We start from the raw sequence: 20,123 nt of genomic DNA, 5'->3' as shown, positions 1-20,123 counted from the left end.
CCTCTGATGCTGCCTGGCCTGTTGTGTTCCTGCAGCTACACACTATTATCTTCAAGGATGGTAGTATTTGTTTATTGGTCCTACTGAATTCAGAGGAGGTGGCAAAGGTATTGCTGATGGAATTTCCATAGTGTCTTAAGTCTTCCTAATGCACCAGCCAGGTCTCACGGCCAATGGCATGATGACACTTGCTTTGACAACTTGGACTTTCAAAGGTGTTCTTTTTTTCCAATCAAACACTCAATGCTGCATTTGTAAAAGGTTGGCTTTGTGCAGCTGGTCTGGTTTTGGATCTGCTTGTTGCCAGTGGCCTTTTGAGTGAAGTGACTGCCAATGTGTGGGAAGCACTCAACATTGACCAGAGCCTCTGCTTCAGTATACGATGAAGATGAAATACTTAGCTGACCGGGAACGGCTTGATGTGAGATAACAAGGTGTAGAACTGGATGAATACTGCAGGCCAAGCAGCATCAGAGGAGCAGTAAGGCTGACGCTTTGGGCGTAGGCCCTTCTTCAGACATGGGGGGGTGGGGGGTGGGAAGGAAGAAAAGGGGGTTCTAAAATAAGTAGGGAGAGAGGGGGAAGGCAGATAGAAGATGGATAGAGGAGCGGTGGAGAGGAGACAGACAAGTCAAAAGAGGAGGGGAGGGAAATATATCCTTGGTTGAGGGGTCAGATTGCAGGTGGTGGAGAATGGACACATTAACTTCCGGAGGTTAATGGGGTAGTACGTGAGGGGGATTCTAGCTTTGTTTTTGTTGTGGGGAGGGGGTGAGAGGGCAGAGTTGTTGGAAACACAGGAGATGCAGTCGAGAGCATTTTCGACCGCAAGGGCGGGGGGGGGGGGGGGGGGGGGGGGGGCGCGAAGAATGTTGCGGTCCTTGAAAAACGAGGACGAGGACATCTGGGAAGTTTGGGAGTGGAACGCCTCATCTTGGAATTGGGACTAGGGGATCGTATTTTTGCGGGAAGGTGGGTGAGAGGAGGTGTAGTCGAGGTAGCTGTGGGAATCAGTGGGATTGAAATAGACATTAGTTTCTGGTCACCAGAGATGGAGACAGAGGGGGTCCATGAAAGAGCGAGAGCAAGAGCGAGAGCACGAGCACTTTCAGAATTGGTCCAGGTGAACTTGAGGTTGGGTGAAAAGGTGTAAGTAAAACGTTGGAGGAACTGTTCAAACTCCTTATGGGACCATGAGGTCTCTACCATCCTTGAAGCTACTTCTATAAGCATTCAGGCAAAATTCCCACAAAATTAGTGTCTATAGACTGGGCACCAAAGCCAAATGATCAAAAACATGTGTCTTCCTTGCCAGATGATATTTTCTAAGATTTGAAATGACCAAATGATCCAGAAAAGTAAAGTTTCAAAGACACTCTGAAGCATGACAATATTGACATTAACGACTAGATGGAGCTTGTTATTATTCATTCAAAATGGTGATAACTTGTTCAAGATTTGAGTCATAATGTCTAAAATGATGAAGCAGAGCATCAGCAGAGGAGAAAGAAAATAGAAGCAATCCCTGCAATCCTGATCCAATTACCCCAACGGCAAAAGATTTGCGGGTTTAGAAACAATCTGTTGAACATTGCAGAAACTCTCGACTTTGGATAAACATCATCCTTGAGTTGAGGGACAGCTGCCTATGACAAGTAGTTAATTGGAAGATTAATTAAATAAGAAAAAGGTTCATGATAATGCATACTTTATTTATTTTATTGCCTCAATTACATTTCAGTATGTTTAAACTTCATGGATAATTCCATTGATTGAGTATTGCACAGATACAATTTAAATCTTAGAGTTTGAGTACCATAAACCCTTTTTGTTAATTATATGCACCTAAAATTCTTTATTGTTTCAAGTCCATTAATTTCAAAGTTTAGTCTCTATATTGTAACTTAAATTAGCTAAATATGCCTCATTTTCAAAATACCATCGTAGAATTAAAATTTGCATTCTGAAAGCATGGAACATTTATTGACATGATTGACATGATCAACATGACAGAAATGCAATAAGCAGCATATTTGATCGAAACTGAATTTTTCCAGTGTTTTAAAAAATCAAGGCTAGTATAAAGCACGTTATCAAGCTTTACACATTTTTTGGTAATATTAAAAGAAAACATCATCAATAAATACAATCACTTAAAATAGAATATGTTGTGCATCCAGTTTTGCAAGATTTTGGCATTTTAGCAGAAGTAATTAGATATTTTGGCAATCTCTCAGAAGTCAGGGCCATTCTTTTTCAGCTGTTTATAATCAGTGTTCACTGCAATAAACTGTCAAAACAAGAACAAAACAATCAGCAGGCATATTTCTCAATCATTTCACAGTTCATTAATTATGTTATGACGACTGCCTTACTATTTATTCCTCTTCAATGCATGATCAGAAGTAAATTTACTTCCAACAGTGCAACTGTAAGTAAATATTTTCAGCAAATTCTTCCTCAACGAAGTTACCTTGTATTGCTTATTATAGCCCAGTTTATTCCATGGCTCAGGGTTATTCTTTTTGTCCCAGCTAAAAACAAAGGCAAAAATATACAATTATATAGAATCATAGAATAATGCAGCACCAAAGAAGGCCAGTCTCTCATGCATGTCAGTTCATCAAAAGAACTAACCACCTCACTCCACTTCTTGCTCAGTCTCCACTGCCATACAAATATTTGAAATTTACTATTTAAGTTTCCTTCACTGTTGTTATCTCACAAAAGGGAGCTCTGATGTTTAGAATGCACTAAGTAAATTCTTTTTTCAAATTTAAAAAAGTGAGGAAAAATAGAGGTTCATTCAAGGGATGTGAAGTCACTAAAATCCAGCATTGATTCCTATCTTCAAGCCACTCGTCAGAAAATTTTAGGGTGCTGTATTTCTGCACCACTGCAGTGCATGTACAAACATACTTGCACAGCAGTGTATGGGGAGCTATACAAGGACTACGTTTCAACAGCATTGAAGGAGCAAGGTTCTACATGAAAAAGTTAGGATGTTGCATGATTTAGAAGGGAAACAGGAGGTGGTGACAGAGCCAATGTTGACTGTCCTTGCCATTCCCAGTCATTGAGGTCATGGGTTATGAAAGATACTTGAAAGAAACCCTTGCAAATCCTGCAAAGTTAACTTTTAGATGGAATACTGTTGTGGAGTGAATATTGAAGATGATGGATAAGGTGCAAGCCAAGCCAGCTACTTTGTCCTGAATTGTGTTGGAATTTCTTTTCTGTTGTCAATCTTGTACTCATCCAGACAAATATAGACTATTCTATCACATTTCTGACTGTGCCTTACGGATGGTGGCAAAACTTGGGAGTTGCCTCACTTCTCTCAGAATACTCGGCATCTGATCTCTCTTTGTAAAGTGCTGGTTCAAGTACACTTCTGGCAATTTCCAGGAAGTTGTAGCAGAGGACTTGTCAATAGTAATGACAGCAAATATCTAGGGGGAAGTGGTTAGTATATCTCTTGAAAATGGTCAATATCCAGTACTTGATAGTTCAAAACTTGTGTCACCTATCCATAACTTACTGAGCCTACTGTCTATAAAACTCTGTTTCTTAACCCTATCAAGATCTTACTTGATTTTGAACATATCTACCAAATCTTCGTTGTCAGTTTTTTCCAATTTTTCCATAAAACTAAAGTCTGCCCAACCTGGTTACATTCCAATAAATTCCACCTGCAGACCTTTAACATCTTAACATCCTTCTTACAATGTCATTTCCAGAGTTGGACACAATGCCCAAGAAGCTATAAGTAGTGTCTTAAAGTAGCATATTTCCTTGCATTGTACTTTAGATCTTTGTTTCCAAAGCCACAAATATAGAAAGGGAGGCTATGTGTGTCGAGTTAGCTCAGATGGTCAGATGGCAGTACGTGGTTCAGAATAGCATGAATGGCTCAGGTTCAATTCTCTTACTGGCTGAGATAGACAGGAGTGGTGCTTCATCGCCCTCCAACCATAAATGGAAGGCACTGGAAACCATAGTTGACAAAAGCTATCAGAAAAATCTTTCATGACGTAACATCAACAAGCAATGAGCAAAGGACCTGTCTTCAGACAAAGAATGAATGACATAAAATATATCACTTCACATACCAAACATCAGGACTGAACATTGCCAAACGTGACAGGTAAAGCCCAGCACCTGTAGCTCCGAGTCCAATGAAGAAGAATAGAGGAATCAACTAAAGGTAATAAAAGTACATAATATTATCTTTCCTGCTGATGGGATAAAAATGCTTCAAAACAACTATTTGAACAAATAATTCTGTTTACACTTAAATATTAATGAATAACAATCAGAAAGAATTAACCTACAAGAAGTAATAATTCTAATTCAATTTTTGTTTGCTAATAGAAACAAAAATACTAGACTGAAGACAGCAGTCTGGCTTATGAAGAGATCTGCATTAGAATGTTAGGCTCTGTAATTCCACCAGGCAGACTTCCTCAATGATTTTGCTATTGGTCACTGCATATCCAATTTCCTCTCAAATTTCTCAATTTTTATTCTGTCCTGGAAAGTGAACTTTTTGAGCCAACAGGGAACTGACAGGTTTAGAAGCACAAAAACTGATGTACAAAAGTCATTTTGCACTTGTCAGTTGGACTTTGATCCAACTTTTAATGACTTTAACTATTTTAAAATTATTTCACGCAGATCATTTTCAACAACATTCTGTCAGTAGTCATTGGTGGTAAAACATTCACCTTCTAGAGACTGAAATCCAGTTCTCCTTCGAGGGAGAATTTGAAATCCATTGGTCTCTACTTATTCAATATATATTTAGGAAATAATCCTTCATTAATTATTTAACACTCCTCAAAACTTGAGAATTTTTCAAGTATTACCTCACAATTGTCATCTCACCCTACTGTTGTTGGAGCAAATATTTATTGCATTTGTTTCTTAGCATTAATGATCAGCAGCCAGTTAATGGTGTCAGCAATTCATTACACTTATCCTTGCTACAGACTTTCTACCAATTGTTGTGTTGGAACTACCTGTAACTAAAAATTCAACACAGCATCATTTGCAGGGAATCCGAAACCTACGTGAACAGAAGTAGTAACTGTTTATTACCCTAAGTTACCAAATGAAGAATTCTTAAATAGACCTAGGAAATGTAATCGGGAATGCTCAATTCAATCCCAAATCAGGTACAGAAAGTTAGAGAATGAAAGAAAGAACCAATGACAGAACAAAAAGAATGGATTGAGTGGAATGAGAGGTATAGTTAAAATAAAAATAAAAATCTCCAGCAATAAATAGTGTTAAGAAATGAGATCCCCCATTGACGTTAATTTTCAGAGTTAAAGAAATTATTTGATACTAATTAAAGACTTATAACAGTAACATTAAATATTGAAAAAACTTGCTAGAAAAAATAATTCTTACCTTTTTCTAGTCAGTTCAGTTGCCAATTGTATATCGTTCTCTGTATTTTAACGTCAGATTCTGAACAATACACAATTATTGTGAAGTTTCCGATGTAGGTGGTCAATTAAGAGGAACTTCCTGACTTCCAAGTTCAACTGTAAATTTGTGGTTACCAAAATTGATGTCTGATTTATTATTTATAGCAGTATATGCTGGTAGCCTCACCATTGTTTTTAAGCATAAAATATGAGCCAACAGCATCGCAATAATGAAACATAATAAATTGTACACAATTTTTTGAATGCAATCTAACCAATATTTTCCACATCAATTTCTTTCTTTTATTTTCAATGACTATTTTAGATAAAGGCTGAATATACAGATGTTTAAAAAGATCTACACACCTGCGCTATTGAAATTTCTGTTACTCTACGCTTAAGCATTGAAACATTTTGGACACATTTCATTTTTCTGTTCCTTCCCACCCAAATTTATATTTACGTGCTCTGAGCTACACATGTGCTACATCTCTCACTTATTTTCCCCCTCTAGTAATCATTCACATTTCTTCAGTTTGCTACCTTCCTATATTTCTAATAGCAAACTTCTTTATAATAACTTCACTTGAGTCTACATTCAAATTCCACATAGAAATAGAAAATATGACCTGATTAAAAGTAGGTCAGCATGATTTCTGAAGAGTACAGTTGATTAATTTTGTATCTTTATTGGAAAAAAAAACTAAGATGCTGGGTTAGGGAGATCTATGAGTGCTGTCTTCAAAAAAGGTACTTGACAAATTTTCCACAAAACAGACTAACACAAAGACAGTGGCAAAGGCCAGTAACTGGTTAGAATGTAGAAACCAAGGACAAACAGGAATGTCGACGCATTGGCATGCAGCAAGTTGCATTCTCTAGGAATTTATACTCTCGGCTGAGCTATTCACTAAAAATGTTATAACGACTTGGAGGAAGTATCAAAGCTAGTTATCATCAGCAAAATGATAATTTAATTAATAGGCAGAATAAGCTGAATGGATGTGTTCCAGGTGATGCAAAGTGAAATGCACAGACCAAGTGAGTGGACAAAACACATTCAATGTCAGCAGAACGAGAGGTATCCAGAAAGATTCAGAAAGACAAATCAGACCACTTTCTTAATGATGGGAAGCTAGGAACTAGAAAGAAGGAATGCAAGTTAGTTCATACAAATCACAAACAGCTGCGTAAGCAGTGACTACCTAAAGGAAAGAGTCTGTTGTGAGTAACTCAGCCATTGACTCCCTGAAAGCTGTTCACTGTCTAGAAGGTTCAAAACTGGAGTCTGGTGGAATATTCTTTATTTGTCTGAATGAGTGCAGTTCCAATGATAGCTGATGTAATTGTGACCCTATCTTAAACATTCATTCCCTTTGCCTGTAATGTGCAGAGGCTAACAGTATATTCTATCTCTAAGGATGCACTGCAGCAAGTCACTGAAGTTCCTTTGACAGCACCTTGCAAACCTACAATCTCTAGTATGTAAGAAGGAAAATGGCAGGTGATACATTGAAAAACTATATCCTGTATCCCTCACGCCACACTCCAGTCTTACTTGAAACCATATCACATTCCCTCATTTGCGCTGGATCAAAATCCTGGAACTCCCTCTATAACAGAGCTCTAGGTGTGCCTTACCAGAAGGATGAGAGCATCTCACGAAACTGGATGACTAACTCATTCTCAAGACCAATTCAGGATTTGCAGTAAACACTAGCCAGGGCAGTGATTCCCACAAATCATTGCGAAACAAGTGTTTAAAAGGTGCCACAGGTCTTCTGCTGACTTCTCCATACCTCAGTCTTTTGTTTATCTCTTCAGCTCTTCTAAAGGCCTCTCGTTCAATTTCATTGAGTAATATGCCCATGGAAAAGAATACAAGGTTTCTCAGGTTTGCTTAAAGAAAACCCAAGTCCTCTTCTCGAAATATCCTCTACTTCTATGCCACCGTTGTCCCTTGAGATACTAACTCTTGTGACCTCTGAAATTTGACTGATTCTACAGCTGACTAGACTTGTAACTCTGTCCTTGGACTCATACCCAGGGTAGGTACAACTTGCAAAACAGCAAAGAATACCACCTATTGAGGGATTAATGATTCTGCTATCTGAAGTTTGTGTACATATCTCCAGTGTCTTGGTCAAACTCAATTGAGTACTGTGCTCAGTCCACAGACAGCTCATTATCCTGTTAAGAATAGTTATGATAATGTACAAAAGGAGCTCCATCATAATGAAGTCAGGTCACATGGAACTGAGGGCAGCTTCACCAACAAGCCTTTTTAAAAAAAAACCCATCCCTTTCAAATTACTATGTTTAATAAAACTGTCTACTGGTCAACGACAAGAGTCCAGACAACATATTTCTACACACTAGGAGTAATGATCTGAGCCAGGGAACTGGAGGCAAATGGCACCAATAGCCAAAAGTCATCCTGCAACCATACTGGGTTACTTAAGAGCCAAAAGATCAGACCAATCCTACCCTAGATACTGGGGAAATATCTGAGAAGTTCAGAAGCAACAGGAAGCACAGTGACAACTTAACAGTCCATCTAGGAACAGAACTGCAGAGAGCAAAGGCCCATACAAAAGGTTAAAAAGTGCTTGAGAAGATCATAATAAAGGATACGGCAAGTAATAATTTAAAAAATCAACTAGCCACATTCAGGAAAACATTACAGTCTAAATTGAAGGTACTCACATGGATAGGGAAGAAATGAGCCTGAGAAAACTGACCAATAACAAGAGAGCCAAGAAATAAGTGCACCATGTCAGTATGCAAATCAAAGCCAGCCAATGTGACGAGTGCTGAGAGACACCATGTCATAGCTGCAGCAGCAAATTTCACAGCATTGAGAGTCTGCTATCAACAGAAGACAGAGCAGCAGGATGACCTCTTCCTGAGGGAACATGGCAAGCTCACCATAGATTCTGACTCCCCAAAAGTGTTACACAGACAACATCAAGACAATTAAAATAAATTGGATACAAGGGTGACTGTATGAATACTTTGGGAAACACTGGCTTGATTAAGGGGAAAAAAAAACACCATTCACTGCAGATATTAAAATTAGAGAGCAAAAGTGCAAATCCATACTGCAATTCATCACAAGTGGAAAATGGAAGACAGAAACCTTTAAGTTATTCCTAGCCAGCAGGCTTCTTTCTACACAGAATGTGTAGCTTTAAATATTGTTTAGTTCACAGACGTGACCATTCAGACCTTGTAGAGCTGAAAACTGCCTGGAAAGCTTAATGTTGAGCATGAGAAGTAGCTTGTAAACAGTATAACATAGCTGAGAGTTGAAGTTTATCCATCTTGATGACACAGCTGAACTGCATTGCCAGTTACTGGCAGTGACACAATCTAAGCAAACCTTGGAAAATGAAAGGTTAACAGATTTTCAAATATCCCCAGAGGCAAGTTGTGTAATTTGTCCTTGCACAAAAGTTACAGAAATATTTAGTTAAAAAACACATTTGGTATGATGTGTTTGTGGCTAAACTCCCCTTTCCCATCTATCCTGGGCATCCTTTGACTCTTTTGCAGGTCAATAACCTACCTGTGTCTGCCTTAAACATATTCAATGACATGATTTTCTTGGGAAGACATATTTATATTTAAAAAGGTATGGAAATGCTGAAAGATTTTGGACTATTTGGACATTCTCTAGATTGAGAAGGGTTACTATGTGATTTCTTGGGAATTAAGCAAAATGTTTAATGGATGCTAAAAGCCACTTGATGCTTTTCTGAAAATCAGTCCTCTCTGGTTTTAGAATTGTACAGACCCAGAAGTCAGGAAAAAAAAGTACCCAGAAGCTGCAGTCTCTCTCCTGAATTCCTGTTTTTTGGAAGACGCTGCTGGGAATTTGATGGAATTTGACAACACCAGTATTTCTGTCTACCTGGTGAAACAGGAGGTAATGGGCTGTGACCAATTCTCAGCAGATGAAATTCAAGTTGATTGGATTCAAAACTGGACATTTATCACCAATCTACAGCTGTCAGCAATTCAGTTGCACCAACAGGGCATTTGTGCATGTGAGGAATCATCATATTTTGTTCTTCGTTTCCAGACCCTTGGCCCAATGCAGTTCTTTTTAAAAAAAACTCATTTCTGCACATACTTGTCTTTGTTGATAGCGTGTGCAAGCGGAGGTTGTAATTAAGATGATGTAGTTTTCCAGATCATAACAAGCTCCAAATAATCTTTTGTTCTGGGTAGCACCAGAAGAAGGAAATTGGCCATTTTGATAACTGAAACAATAAACTGTCATGCTTCATTGAGGTAGTGTATTGGAAATCAAGCCCCTTCAATACCACATCCTCACAAAAGTTAGAGAGATTGTCAAACTATGCAAAATTCTCCAACTGACTTGTCTTTATAGAAAGCATGGACCAAGTTTCTGTACTTAAAAATTATTATATACTAAAAAGAGATTTGAGCCTTTTGTGGCATTTAATAAGGTCACAACTGATCTTCTTGTGAAGGCAACTCCATATATCTGCAAACCCAATAATCTTGCACCCCCCACCCCCCACCGTCAGAAATCTACCTACCTCTGCGTTAAAAGCATAACGCCTCTGACTGCACCATCCTGTCACAAATATAGTGTTCCAAGGATCATGACCCTCAATGAAAAATTCTTCATCTCCATCGTAAAATGGGATAGCCCTCATTTTTAAGTTTATTGACCCTTGCTTCTAGTGTCTCCCTGAAGGGAAACACACTTTCACCATCCATTCAAGATCTATGTGTTTCAATATAAGGCTTCAGAAGACATGAGGTCAGGGAACACATGCTAAGAAATAATGAGCTGGATTAGCAGTTGGTTTAAGGATCTTGCACATGACATTAACAGAACAAAAAAATAGCATTGAGGAAATGCACAGAAATTTACAGAAACTAAACTGATTACAGATATGCAGCTAAGCAAAAAGACGTTAACTGGAGATAGAGGCAACTCTTCACTGAGGTCTGAGTGTCTGTCAAGGTATTACTGGGATTAAAAAAGGTCTTTCTGATGTTAATAATGTGATTATTCCAACAGTTAATGTCTAGTGTAATAAAGTAGACAGTTTTCATTGCTAATCAAGGATGGCATTTATAGGATAGTGAGACAATTGTGTTTATGAGATCAGGACGCAAAATTGGTATGAGTGGAAACTGGATATGAGTATGAAACTGACAAAGATATTGTTGAGTAGAAAAAGAAAATAGTCACTAATTTGAGTAGTCTACAGGTCCTATAACAATAACTACAATTTGGGACAAAGGATACAAGAAGAAATATTGTGCGTGTGTTTGAGATAGTGGAACCACAATAAAAGAGATAACTTCAATCTACATCTAAACGAGAGAGAAATATAAAAAAAAACACGAGTATCCTGGATGAGGATTCTGAGAATGCTTTCGAGAACTTTTTTTCTTTTTACAGCAGGTATTTTGGAATCAACCAGAGATCTGGTTATATCAGGACTTAATACTGTGTAATATGACAGGATAAATTAATGACCTCAGTAAAAGGTACACCTAAGCAGAAGTTATACAACTGAATTTTGCATCCAGATTGAAAGAGGAAAAAAACAGGGTCTAAGTGTTGTCTTTTAAACTTAACTAAGGACAACTATTCGAGCATGAAAGTTAGTCGAGCTGTTGTGGAATACCAGGCTAGGTACAGATTAAGAAATTTGGCAGAATAAATCAAATTCCTACTATAAAGTTAAATTTCAAAGCAAGGGCCCACCATCCATGGTTAGTTAAAGGATTTAGGAAATGCATCAAACCCAAAAGATAAACATATGGGTGCACAAAGGTGTATGGCAGGTCAGATGATTGGTCAGAAGATAAAAAGAGTAGCAGAGAATGGCTAAAAAGTTAATCAGGAGGAAGAAAGAGCCCGAGAGGAAGCTAGGTAGTAATGTAAAAACAGATAGCGAGAGTTTCTACACGAGGCAAAACAGTAAGTGAATTGTGCATTGGCTTTCCAGAGAATAAGAATGAGTAGTTAACAGAACATTATCAGGAAATTGAGAATTAAATGGACAAATATTTTGCATCTGTTTTCACTTTCGAGGATAGAAAAACAATTTCTGTATGGCTGTACATCAGGTAGTGGAAAGGAGAGAGGAATTCCCAGTCATTAGGTAAGTGGTACTCATTAAAACAGACGGAGTTGTGGGCTGACAAGTCCAGATAGAGTGCATCCTAGGGTCTTAAAAGTGAGGCGGTAGGTGCATTAGCATATGTTTTCTACCATGTTTATAGATAAGGATAGGTTCAGAGTGGAAAATAGCAAATATAACCCTTTTATTCAAGAACAGAGGCAGGCAGAAAACAGGAAACCATTGGCCAAAGGGCTTGATGGATGTTTAGGAAGATTATGGAATCAGCCATTAAAGAAATTACAGCCACACTAAAAATACAATGTAATCAGGAAAAGTCAGCATACTTTTGTCAGAAGGAAAGATATTTTTAACCACTTTATTAGAATTCTTTAAAAGAGCAGCAAATGCACTGAAGATAAAGCAGAGACTATAGATGTACTGAATTAGCATTTTAAAGGTATTTGATTAAGTGCCACATCAATGGTTATTCAAGAAATTAAATATTCATGATGAAGGTGATAGGATATGGATAGAAGTGGCAGAAGACGACGACTATATGCATAAATGGGTCATCATCTACTAGCAGAATGTGAAGTGCCGAGTCTCACAGGTGTCTCAATTTTTTACAATTTGCATCAATAGCTTACATACAGGGATTAAAGGCAGATAGCTAAATTTGGAGATGACACCAAGATAAGTAGGAAAGTATGTTGTGAAGACATAAGCAACTTGCCAATATAGATTTGCTGACTGAATGAGCAAAAATCTGACAGATGGAGTAGAAGTGGGAGAATATAAAGCTGTTCACTTTGGCAGAAAGAATAAGAAACTAGAATATTACTTAAAACAGAAAACTCAGAAGAAGAAGGATATTGGTGGATTGTTGCATGAATCACATGAACTTTGTATGCACATACAGCACACAAACAAAAATGTAGATAGGATGTTATCCTAACTTAAGAGCGTATGAAAATACACTGTAGGCCATTCAGAGGTTTTAATTTAGTAAACTGTCTGAGTAGGCTGTTGTATGACAGGCTGGGCTTGAAAGTTCAGAACAGTAAGGGTTGATTGATTGAAGTTTATAAGGTCTTGAATGATCTTCGCAAGGCTGACATGGAAAAGATGTTTACTTGTGAGCAAATAGGGGTCTAGGGCATAACATTTCAACATTACCAGTGGCCCTTTAAGACAGAATTGTAACAGAGTCTGGACTCCAAGTATGGCTAAATTCAGCAGATTAGACATTTTAAACTTCAATTAAATATAGGCAAAAATTAGACTCAAACAGCTGCATTAATCAGTTTCAATTTTAAGACCCTGTACAAGAACTGAGAATATCAACCTAGTAAAGAAGTTTTAAACTATAAATAACGGTTCCCAAACAAGTACACTTTAGACAACTGGATTCCAGCCCCTTAAAAAGTGTGAGTCATCACAATGACCTTTCGAATCGATTAGGGTCACATGAATGTTTTCTTTACCAGAGTTTCTAGTTTCATATTATTGTTGTGGACAGATTGCAAGATTGAAGCCAAATCTCTCCCGATTCTCACCACCTGTGCATAAGTGGATTGTTACTTCATTTTTCCTCTTTGTATACAGTGAAGGCATGTTTCCCCCATCGCGCTGTTCATGGACTTTGATTTTGCAAAGGCCACATTACCGTGGTAATGAAAAGCTAAACCAGAATTAGGACTTATAATATGCACCATTAGACAAAGGAGAGACATGTATACTTATGAATATATGTGCAACGATAGAATTAATTATTTATCTAGTATCAACATAGGTACAAAACAAGAGATAGTATTTTAAAAATGCCCTTGCTTTTAAAATGGAGTGAAAAAGTCCAAATGGAGTAAGTAAACTGAAATTTCTTTACGTGGATGACTGATTCACTAACCAGCAGTTGAAGTTATGGGTACTTTTTTTCCCCCCTCTCTAAAACTCTCTTCAAAAGTCTTGAGGAAATTTTACAAAATTGAGCTTTTACTTCACTATCTTCACAGAGAAAAGTTCTACTTACAGACAGCGGTAAAGATTGTTGGCTTTTTCATGAAAAAAAATTTAGACCAGAGGCTTTTCCTTTACTGCTGAAGTTAAGGGTATTGGCATTGCCAGTCAAAGCTGTATGAAGCCGCGCTGATGCCTAAACTGACTTATTTCAAAACAGTGTGGTTAAAAAAGGCAGTTGGGTTCAGCAGTGTGGGAGACATGTGACCAAAACTCATGGAGGGGAAGACGCAGTTGCTATCAAGTCAAAGGCTTGCATTATAGACAGACCCAGGAATTGACCATAGAAAGGCAGCTAAGTGGAAAGACATATATTTTGTAGGATGGTTATATTTTGCAATCTTATTCTGTAGGAATATCTTTCTTTATGAGAAAGTAATCTTTGCAGCCAGTTATATCACAATAGTTAGCAGTCCAGATCGATCATGTGGTAAATATATAGTATTGTTTCACGGACATAGACTTCTGAGAAGTTTCTGGAATGTTATGACATTGAAAACAGACAGCTGAACCAAATCAGTATTCTTACTTGGATTTGCAACAGTAAAAAATAAAACCTTCAAATGTCCTCAAAGATTAAACCCAATTGTTCCTAACTAAGCTTTTGAATAACCAACCTCAGACTTTATGCATGATCAATTCTCACTTGTTTGTAGCTTAAACAAAAGTCTTTGCAATTTATTGACATTCAATAACTTTAGAAGGGCAAAATTAAACAAAATAATCTAATTGGTCAATGCTTTATTCCAGAAACCTTTGTTTGTCTTTTGAGAGAATGGGACTACAAACAAACACAGTTAAGGGGTAAATTAAAAAGAAAATCAACAACTCTGGTCTGATTGCCTAAGTGGTTTTCATGTTGCATTGTTCCATGGCATAGATAGTTTTTGGTTGATTTACTGAAAATATTGATCAGGGGTACCTTTTCCATTTACACAGATGAAGGCAATAACACTTATAGTTTAGTATTCTGTTCTCTGAGCTTCCAAGAGCTGCTAATGGGAGTTTAGGCAGGGAAGCTTTCAAATCCTCATGCTATAGCATCAACAGCCAAATTCCTTTTCAATAGAAAATACAATCCAAAACGCAACTCAAATTCTGACCACTCCCTGACAGACAGTGTTTACCACCAGGTCCCAACTTCTATTGAAAATCTGCCATCTACTTCAGCATAAAGTCTTTTCCAAACTTACTGAAACCAATTCTGAGGAACGGAATTTGTTAATAGTCAACTTTTGTTATCTGTTTAAACGTAATCCTCTTCCCTGGTGTCAAAGTGTCTGCAGAACCTTTCGATCAGGAACCAACCTGCAATTAACTTCCAGGCCTGCCGCAAACTAAACAAAAGCTTGTCTCATCGATTTTCTTTTGAAAAGAAATTATTACTCACAAACCAAGAGTTATCTTTGCTTTACATTTCCCAGCTCCAAATCAGACTGATAAAAGACTACAATAAAAATAATTTTTAAAAAATCAGAGGGGGCTCCAACAGGAAGAATATTGCTTTGCCCAAACACATGATTCTAACAGCCATATTCTTGGGCATTTTATTGTGTTTGTAAAATAATCACTAAATAAATATACATAGGTTTGCTGATAACAAGGTTCACAGCTGGATGAACACAGCAGGCCAAGCAGCATGAGAGGAGCAGGAAGGCTGATGTTTCAGGCCTAGACCCTTCTTCAGAAATGATATAAACATAGGTTTGCATCAGTTTCCATTCGGTGCATGATATCATTTATAAAATATCACTTGCATATGGCTTTTAATGATGTGCAGTTGAAGTCCTAAAATCACTTCGCTCTTATACAGTTACTCACCATCAGAAAAAGCTTGATTCAACTTCCGGAGGTCCAAAATGGATGCTTTCACAATTAACTACATTGAACTCTTCATAACATAGTTTAGAACATACATTTAATCAATTTCCCTTGATCATTGACCGCTCCTATCCACAGTATGCATTGTCACTCAAAACTCTATCATCTGCAAACCACTCTTTATTCCTTCATCCGAGTCAATAATAAATATGGAGGAGAGAATGAGATCCTTGAAAAGATTCTAGAAGAGCATTCACTTCCCAGACCATGTTGATTAGAGCATTCTTGCATCACTATGCCTCTAATAGAATACTCTTATATGCATTGAATATTGTAATGACTAATGAGGGAAAAGCAAAGCACTAACACTTAGAGATAATAGGAACTGCAGATGCTGGAGAATCCGAGATAACAAGGTGTACAGCTGGATGAACACAGCAGGCCAAGCAGCATCTTAGGAGCAGGAAAGCTGACTGTTCGGGCCTAGACTCTTTTCTGATGAAGGGTCTAGGCCTGAACCATCAGCTTTCCTGCTCCTAAGATGCTGCTTCGCCTGCTGTGTTCATCCAGCTGTACACCTTGTTATCTCTCTAACACTTGAAGCTGCTTTTAAATGAATGCCATCCTGCTGAGTGCCACCAGAAGATACTTTAATTGGGCACAAACCACTGAAAATTTTGCAGTTTTAGCCTTCTGCCCCCTTCCCCATTCTCTGGTTCTGTCGCAACACCAGAGGCCACACATCTATCAGTGTAAACTGAAAGGACTATCAGCTCCAGCAAGGTCATGTCTAGAGAAGAAGCACAGTAGGTGTTGGGTTGTCCTGTCAGTGTTGGGTGAATTTGTGTTGAGTTGAAAGTTCAGTTTTTATACACTGAAAACAGGATCAGATCATTCACTTCAAGTCTACTTCACCATTCAAAATAATCATGGCTGATCATCCAACTCAGTACTCTACTCCCACTTTTTCCTCCATATACGTCGATTTCTTTAGAGACATGAACTACGGAATTCCTTCTTGAAAACATTCAATGTTTGACCTTAACCAGCTGAGAATTTCACAGGCCCACCACTCTGAATGAAGAAATTTCTCCTCATTGCAGATCTCAATGTGCTTACCCCATATCCTTAAACTGTGATCCCCGATTCTGGATTTTCCAGTTATCAGTAACAGTCGTTCTACATTTACCCCGTCTAGCCCCATTAGAATTTTATAGATTTCTTTGAAATCCCATCACATTCTTCTAAACTCCAGTGAGTACAGTCCCAACAGATTCAGATTCTGTTATTAATTAGTAATTAGCAGGATTTTGAGTAGGTTCTATGTCCTCTAACATTTCAGAGAACCATCACTACTCAACTTAAGTGAGTCCGAACTCTTTGAATTCTCTGGCTTAAATGTACTTTTGTTTTTGGATAACCACCCATCGAAAAATTCAATATCACATGAAATGAGTCAGCTGCATCACAGATTCTGCATGGTACCAAAGTACAACTACATTGCTCCAACAACCCCCTGGCTATTAGTACATGTGGGCCACAATCTCAGAGTCTCTATATTACTGTGAAGCATCATTGCTATTTCCAACAGACAAAGATTGTTGAGCTGGTTATTCAGATATGATTCTCTACCATTACTCAAAGAGATCATGACAGGCTGGCACCTCAACACCTTTGTCCCAACCCCTTCAACACATTATTTGCAAGCTAGATCAAGAATCTACCAACAGCAGCCTTTAAAACTGAAATTATCACACAATTGTCAACCTCATCTTGAATAAACATGTTAAAATATGTAATAAGAACAAAAAAAGCAGGTTAAAAAAGTATGTATTATGAGAAACTTTTCATCAGAAGAAATACTAGTAAGACTCAGCTATCTGAAGGAGGCAAAAAATAAAGGTCTGTGACAGGGTAGAAGCCTTGAGAGATCAAATGACAAAATATCAGTAGTCGCAGTCTGTACCATCTACATGATGCACTGCAGAAATTCAACAGAGTTCCTCATACAGCACCTTCTAGACCCACAACTACCACTATTTGGAAGGACAAGGGCAGCGGATACATGGTAAGCCCACCACGTGCAAATTCCCCTCCAAATCAGTGACCATCCACATTTGGAAACATATTATTGTTCCATCAGTGTTGATAAGTCAAAGTCATGGGATTCCCTTCTTAATGGCATTGTGGGAGTACCTCCAGGACATGGACCGCAGCACCTCAAGAAGACAGCTCACCAACACCTCGAGGGCATAAGGGATGATCAATATTCCCAGGCTTTATCACTCAGATCCTGTGCATGACTTAAGAAAGTGATAACAGAGGCAAAGATATAAAGGTTGTGTCAAAATCAGGGACGAATTGCTACTTACGAAGTAGTGCAATGAAGGAATTTAAAACGAGATTGAGGCCAATCCACTAAATATACTTGCAAGATGTTTTGGTTGGGAGTTACACCCGCAATGTTTAAGAAAGAGTGCATTGGGAAGCGCCTCCCCCAAGGATTTAAATACCAGAGGCATGGGAATGCTGCTGGACTTCGCACTTTGACACCGCCCACCGGGGGGGGGGGGGGGGGAAGAGGGAATAAAAACCAGAAGGAGCTGAGAAGTAATTTGTGTCATACTTACACTCGGGTGGCTCTTAGCTTGTTTGATCATGAGCCGGAACATTGTCGTTGGATAGTGAACGCCCTGGAGGCTCCAGCTGCTGCCTGCCGCGGCTCTCACCCCCTCAATGTCACTGGCCAAAGCCAGGACCCCATGTGAAGCTGGCCAAAACACTGCCCCTCACAGTTCAGTACCTCAAAGTAAGACTGAATGGGCTGAAAGCAAAAGAACTTGGCTAACTCTGAGAAAGAGCCACATCACGGCACAAAACCCCCAAAGACATCATGTGACGTTAAGAATCAAAGAGGGATAAAGCCCATGCCCTGGGGACTCAACTGTGGCCGGCAAGTTTCCGGTTGCCCTATGAGGGTCCTCCCAGTTATAACGGGAATGTTGTCCAAACATAGCAGCTTGGGGCGGCTCTGTGACTGGTGCATGCGGCCTGCTGGCAGGACCAATCAGAGACTGCAGTGAATGACAGCCACTCACGAGAGTGGGGCTCCAGGCAGGAAGAGGCGTGTTCTGCTCGTTGACCTTGTTTGCTGGGTGTTGGAACAGTAGTTTATTTTAGTATCAGTCAGTCAGCACTGACAAGTACTGCAGTCCGAATAAGGAAATCAACAAAGTCCAGAAACAAATTGGCACTCGGCTGTGTCCTTTTAGTGCTTTGAAGTAGCAACAATAGCTTTTTATATCATGTGTTCTGTGCCCTAGAGAAGGCCCTTGGCTTATGATTGGCATTCCATATCTGTGTGCTGGGCAAGGCTTCTCCTTTGCCAGTTCCTTCCATCTAGCTATTTTAAGCCATCCAGCCTTGATATCCTCTTCCTTTACATCCCTTTTTTAAATTTAAATCTCGCATTCATGACATCTCTTACTAGTCATTTTGTTTTGATAAGTGCTGCTAGAATCTTTTTATCATTGTCTAACTTACTTTCAGCAAAATTCATAATTTGATCATTCTCCAAAGGACAAAAGAAGGTGCAAGGAGCACCTCTATATGAGCACTCATCTGCACCTACTACAGAAGGCAGGATTCCCTTATACGGGCAGTCAGTATCACCTGGAGAAGCAGGTGTGAGAGGCTATGGTCACACGTAGACAGCAGCACCTGGAGGTGATGGCAGGAGAAAGTTAATGGGTTAGAGAATTGAAATCTTTTTGGACAAAATTTATAGTTAACATTGAAATGATATGGATAAATTACATTCTGAAGTTGCTTGCATTAAACAAAATATTAACAAGGTCTCCAGAAGAGCATTTGGGGGCTTAATAAGTTAAAGAAGCAGCTGAAACCAATTGCTCTGTAACTAGGTCAGATAGGTCTTTTGTGTTAGGAACATATGAAACTAGCTAACTCAGTACTCTATCAAAGGTTATTGTGAAAAGTAAAGTCTATGGTATAGGGTGTAGCATACTGGCATAGGAAGAAGCTTGGGTGGCTAAATGGCAGCAAGGAGCAGGCGTATGTGTATGTTTTCATGTTTAAGGGATATATGGAGCAGTGTGCCACAGGAGTCAGTGCTTGGACCTTGACTTGTTAAATGGATTGAAGGTATATTTGTTGATAATGCAAAGATAGGTTGCTGAGTAAATTGTGAAGACGACGTGGGGCAAAAGAAAGATATAGATGTATATGTCAAGTGAGAGTACAAAGATGTGGTAAATGGAATACAATGTGGGAAAATGTGAAATTGTCAAGTTTTGTCAGGAGGAATTAAGAGAAAGTGTACTTTCTTGATGACAGATTGTGGAGTTTTAAGATGCAGAGCATTCAGTATGTCCTACTTCATAAATTGCGGGAGGCTAGTTTATGGGTACAATAAATAAATAGGAAAGCTAATAAACTTAACTTTTGATATTTGTGGGAAATTGAATTAAAAGTAGGAGGTTAGGTTCATTTACACAGGGTACTGGTGAGTCCACATCTGGAGAACTGTGCACAGTATTAGTCACCATATTTGAGGATGAATGTAAATGCATTGGAAGCAGTTTGTAAGTTGCAATAGTCTTACTAGACCATGGGGCTGCTGTCTTCTGAGTGTAAGGCAACTGGTGATGAGTTTAAGCTGTGCGTCACCCTGCCTAGGCAGAGGAGTGAGGTGCTCAGTAGCCTCATCCAATGC

General features: G+C 38.7%; 1 protein-coding gene across 2 annotated transcripts; it reads right to left on the bottom strand.

Annotated features, from left to right (window-relative positions):
• Positions 1 to 1,691: 1,691 nt before the first annotated feature.
• Positions 1,692 to 18,381, bottom strand: LOC125447179 (cytochrome c oxidase subunit NDUFA4-like). Of its 2 annotated transcripts, none has more exons than XM_048521378.2 (4): positions 18,019 to 18,381; positions 4,113 to 4,201; positions 2,376 to 2,534; positions 1,692 to 2,290 (listed from the first exon to the last, which is right to left on the bottom strand). In XM_048521378.2, the coding sequence occupies exons 1-4, from the start codon at positions 18,058 to 18,060 to the stop codon at positions 2,278 to 2,280; spliced, it is 303 nt and encodes a 100-aa protein (XP_048377335.1). In that variant the 5' UTR covers positions 18,061 to 18,381; the 3' UTR covers positions 1,692 to 2,277. The 2 variants fall into 2 exon arrangements, with proteins under 2 accessions (XP_048377335.1, XP_048377344.1); XM_048521387.2 differs by having other exon boundaries at positions 2,474 to 2,534; positions 18,019 to 18,371.
• Positions 18,382 to 20,123: the final 1,742 nt, after the last annotated feature.

Source organism: Stegostoma tigrinum, chromosome 2 (genome assembly GCF_030684315.1).
Source record: "Stegostoma tigrinum isolate sSteTig4 chromosome 2, sSteTig4.hap1, whole genome shotgun sequence".
In the NCBI taxonomy this organism is placed as follows: domain Eukaryota; kingdom Metazoa; phylum Chordata; class Chondrichthyes; order Orectolobiformes; family Stegostomatidae; genus Stegostoma; species Stegostoma tigrinum.
The sequence above is the reverse complement of the archived record's forward strand: the minus strand, read 5'-3'. Positions and strand labels throughout refer to the sequence as shown.

Bases quoted from the DNA above. Each gene is read 5' to 3' on its own strand.
- LOC125447179 (XM_048521378.2), bottom strand. From the start codon at position 18,060: ATGTTCCGGCTCATGATCAAACAAGCTAAGAGCCACCCGAGT. The intron at 4,202-18,018 runs GTAAGTATGACA...TATTACCTTTAG, and splicing joins AAGCTAAGAGCCACCCGAGT to TTGATTCCTCTATTCTTCTT. The intron at 2,535-4,112 runs GTATGTGAAGTG...CTTTGTTTTTAG, and splicing joins ATGTTCAGTCCTGATGTTTG to CTGGGACAAAAAGAATAACC.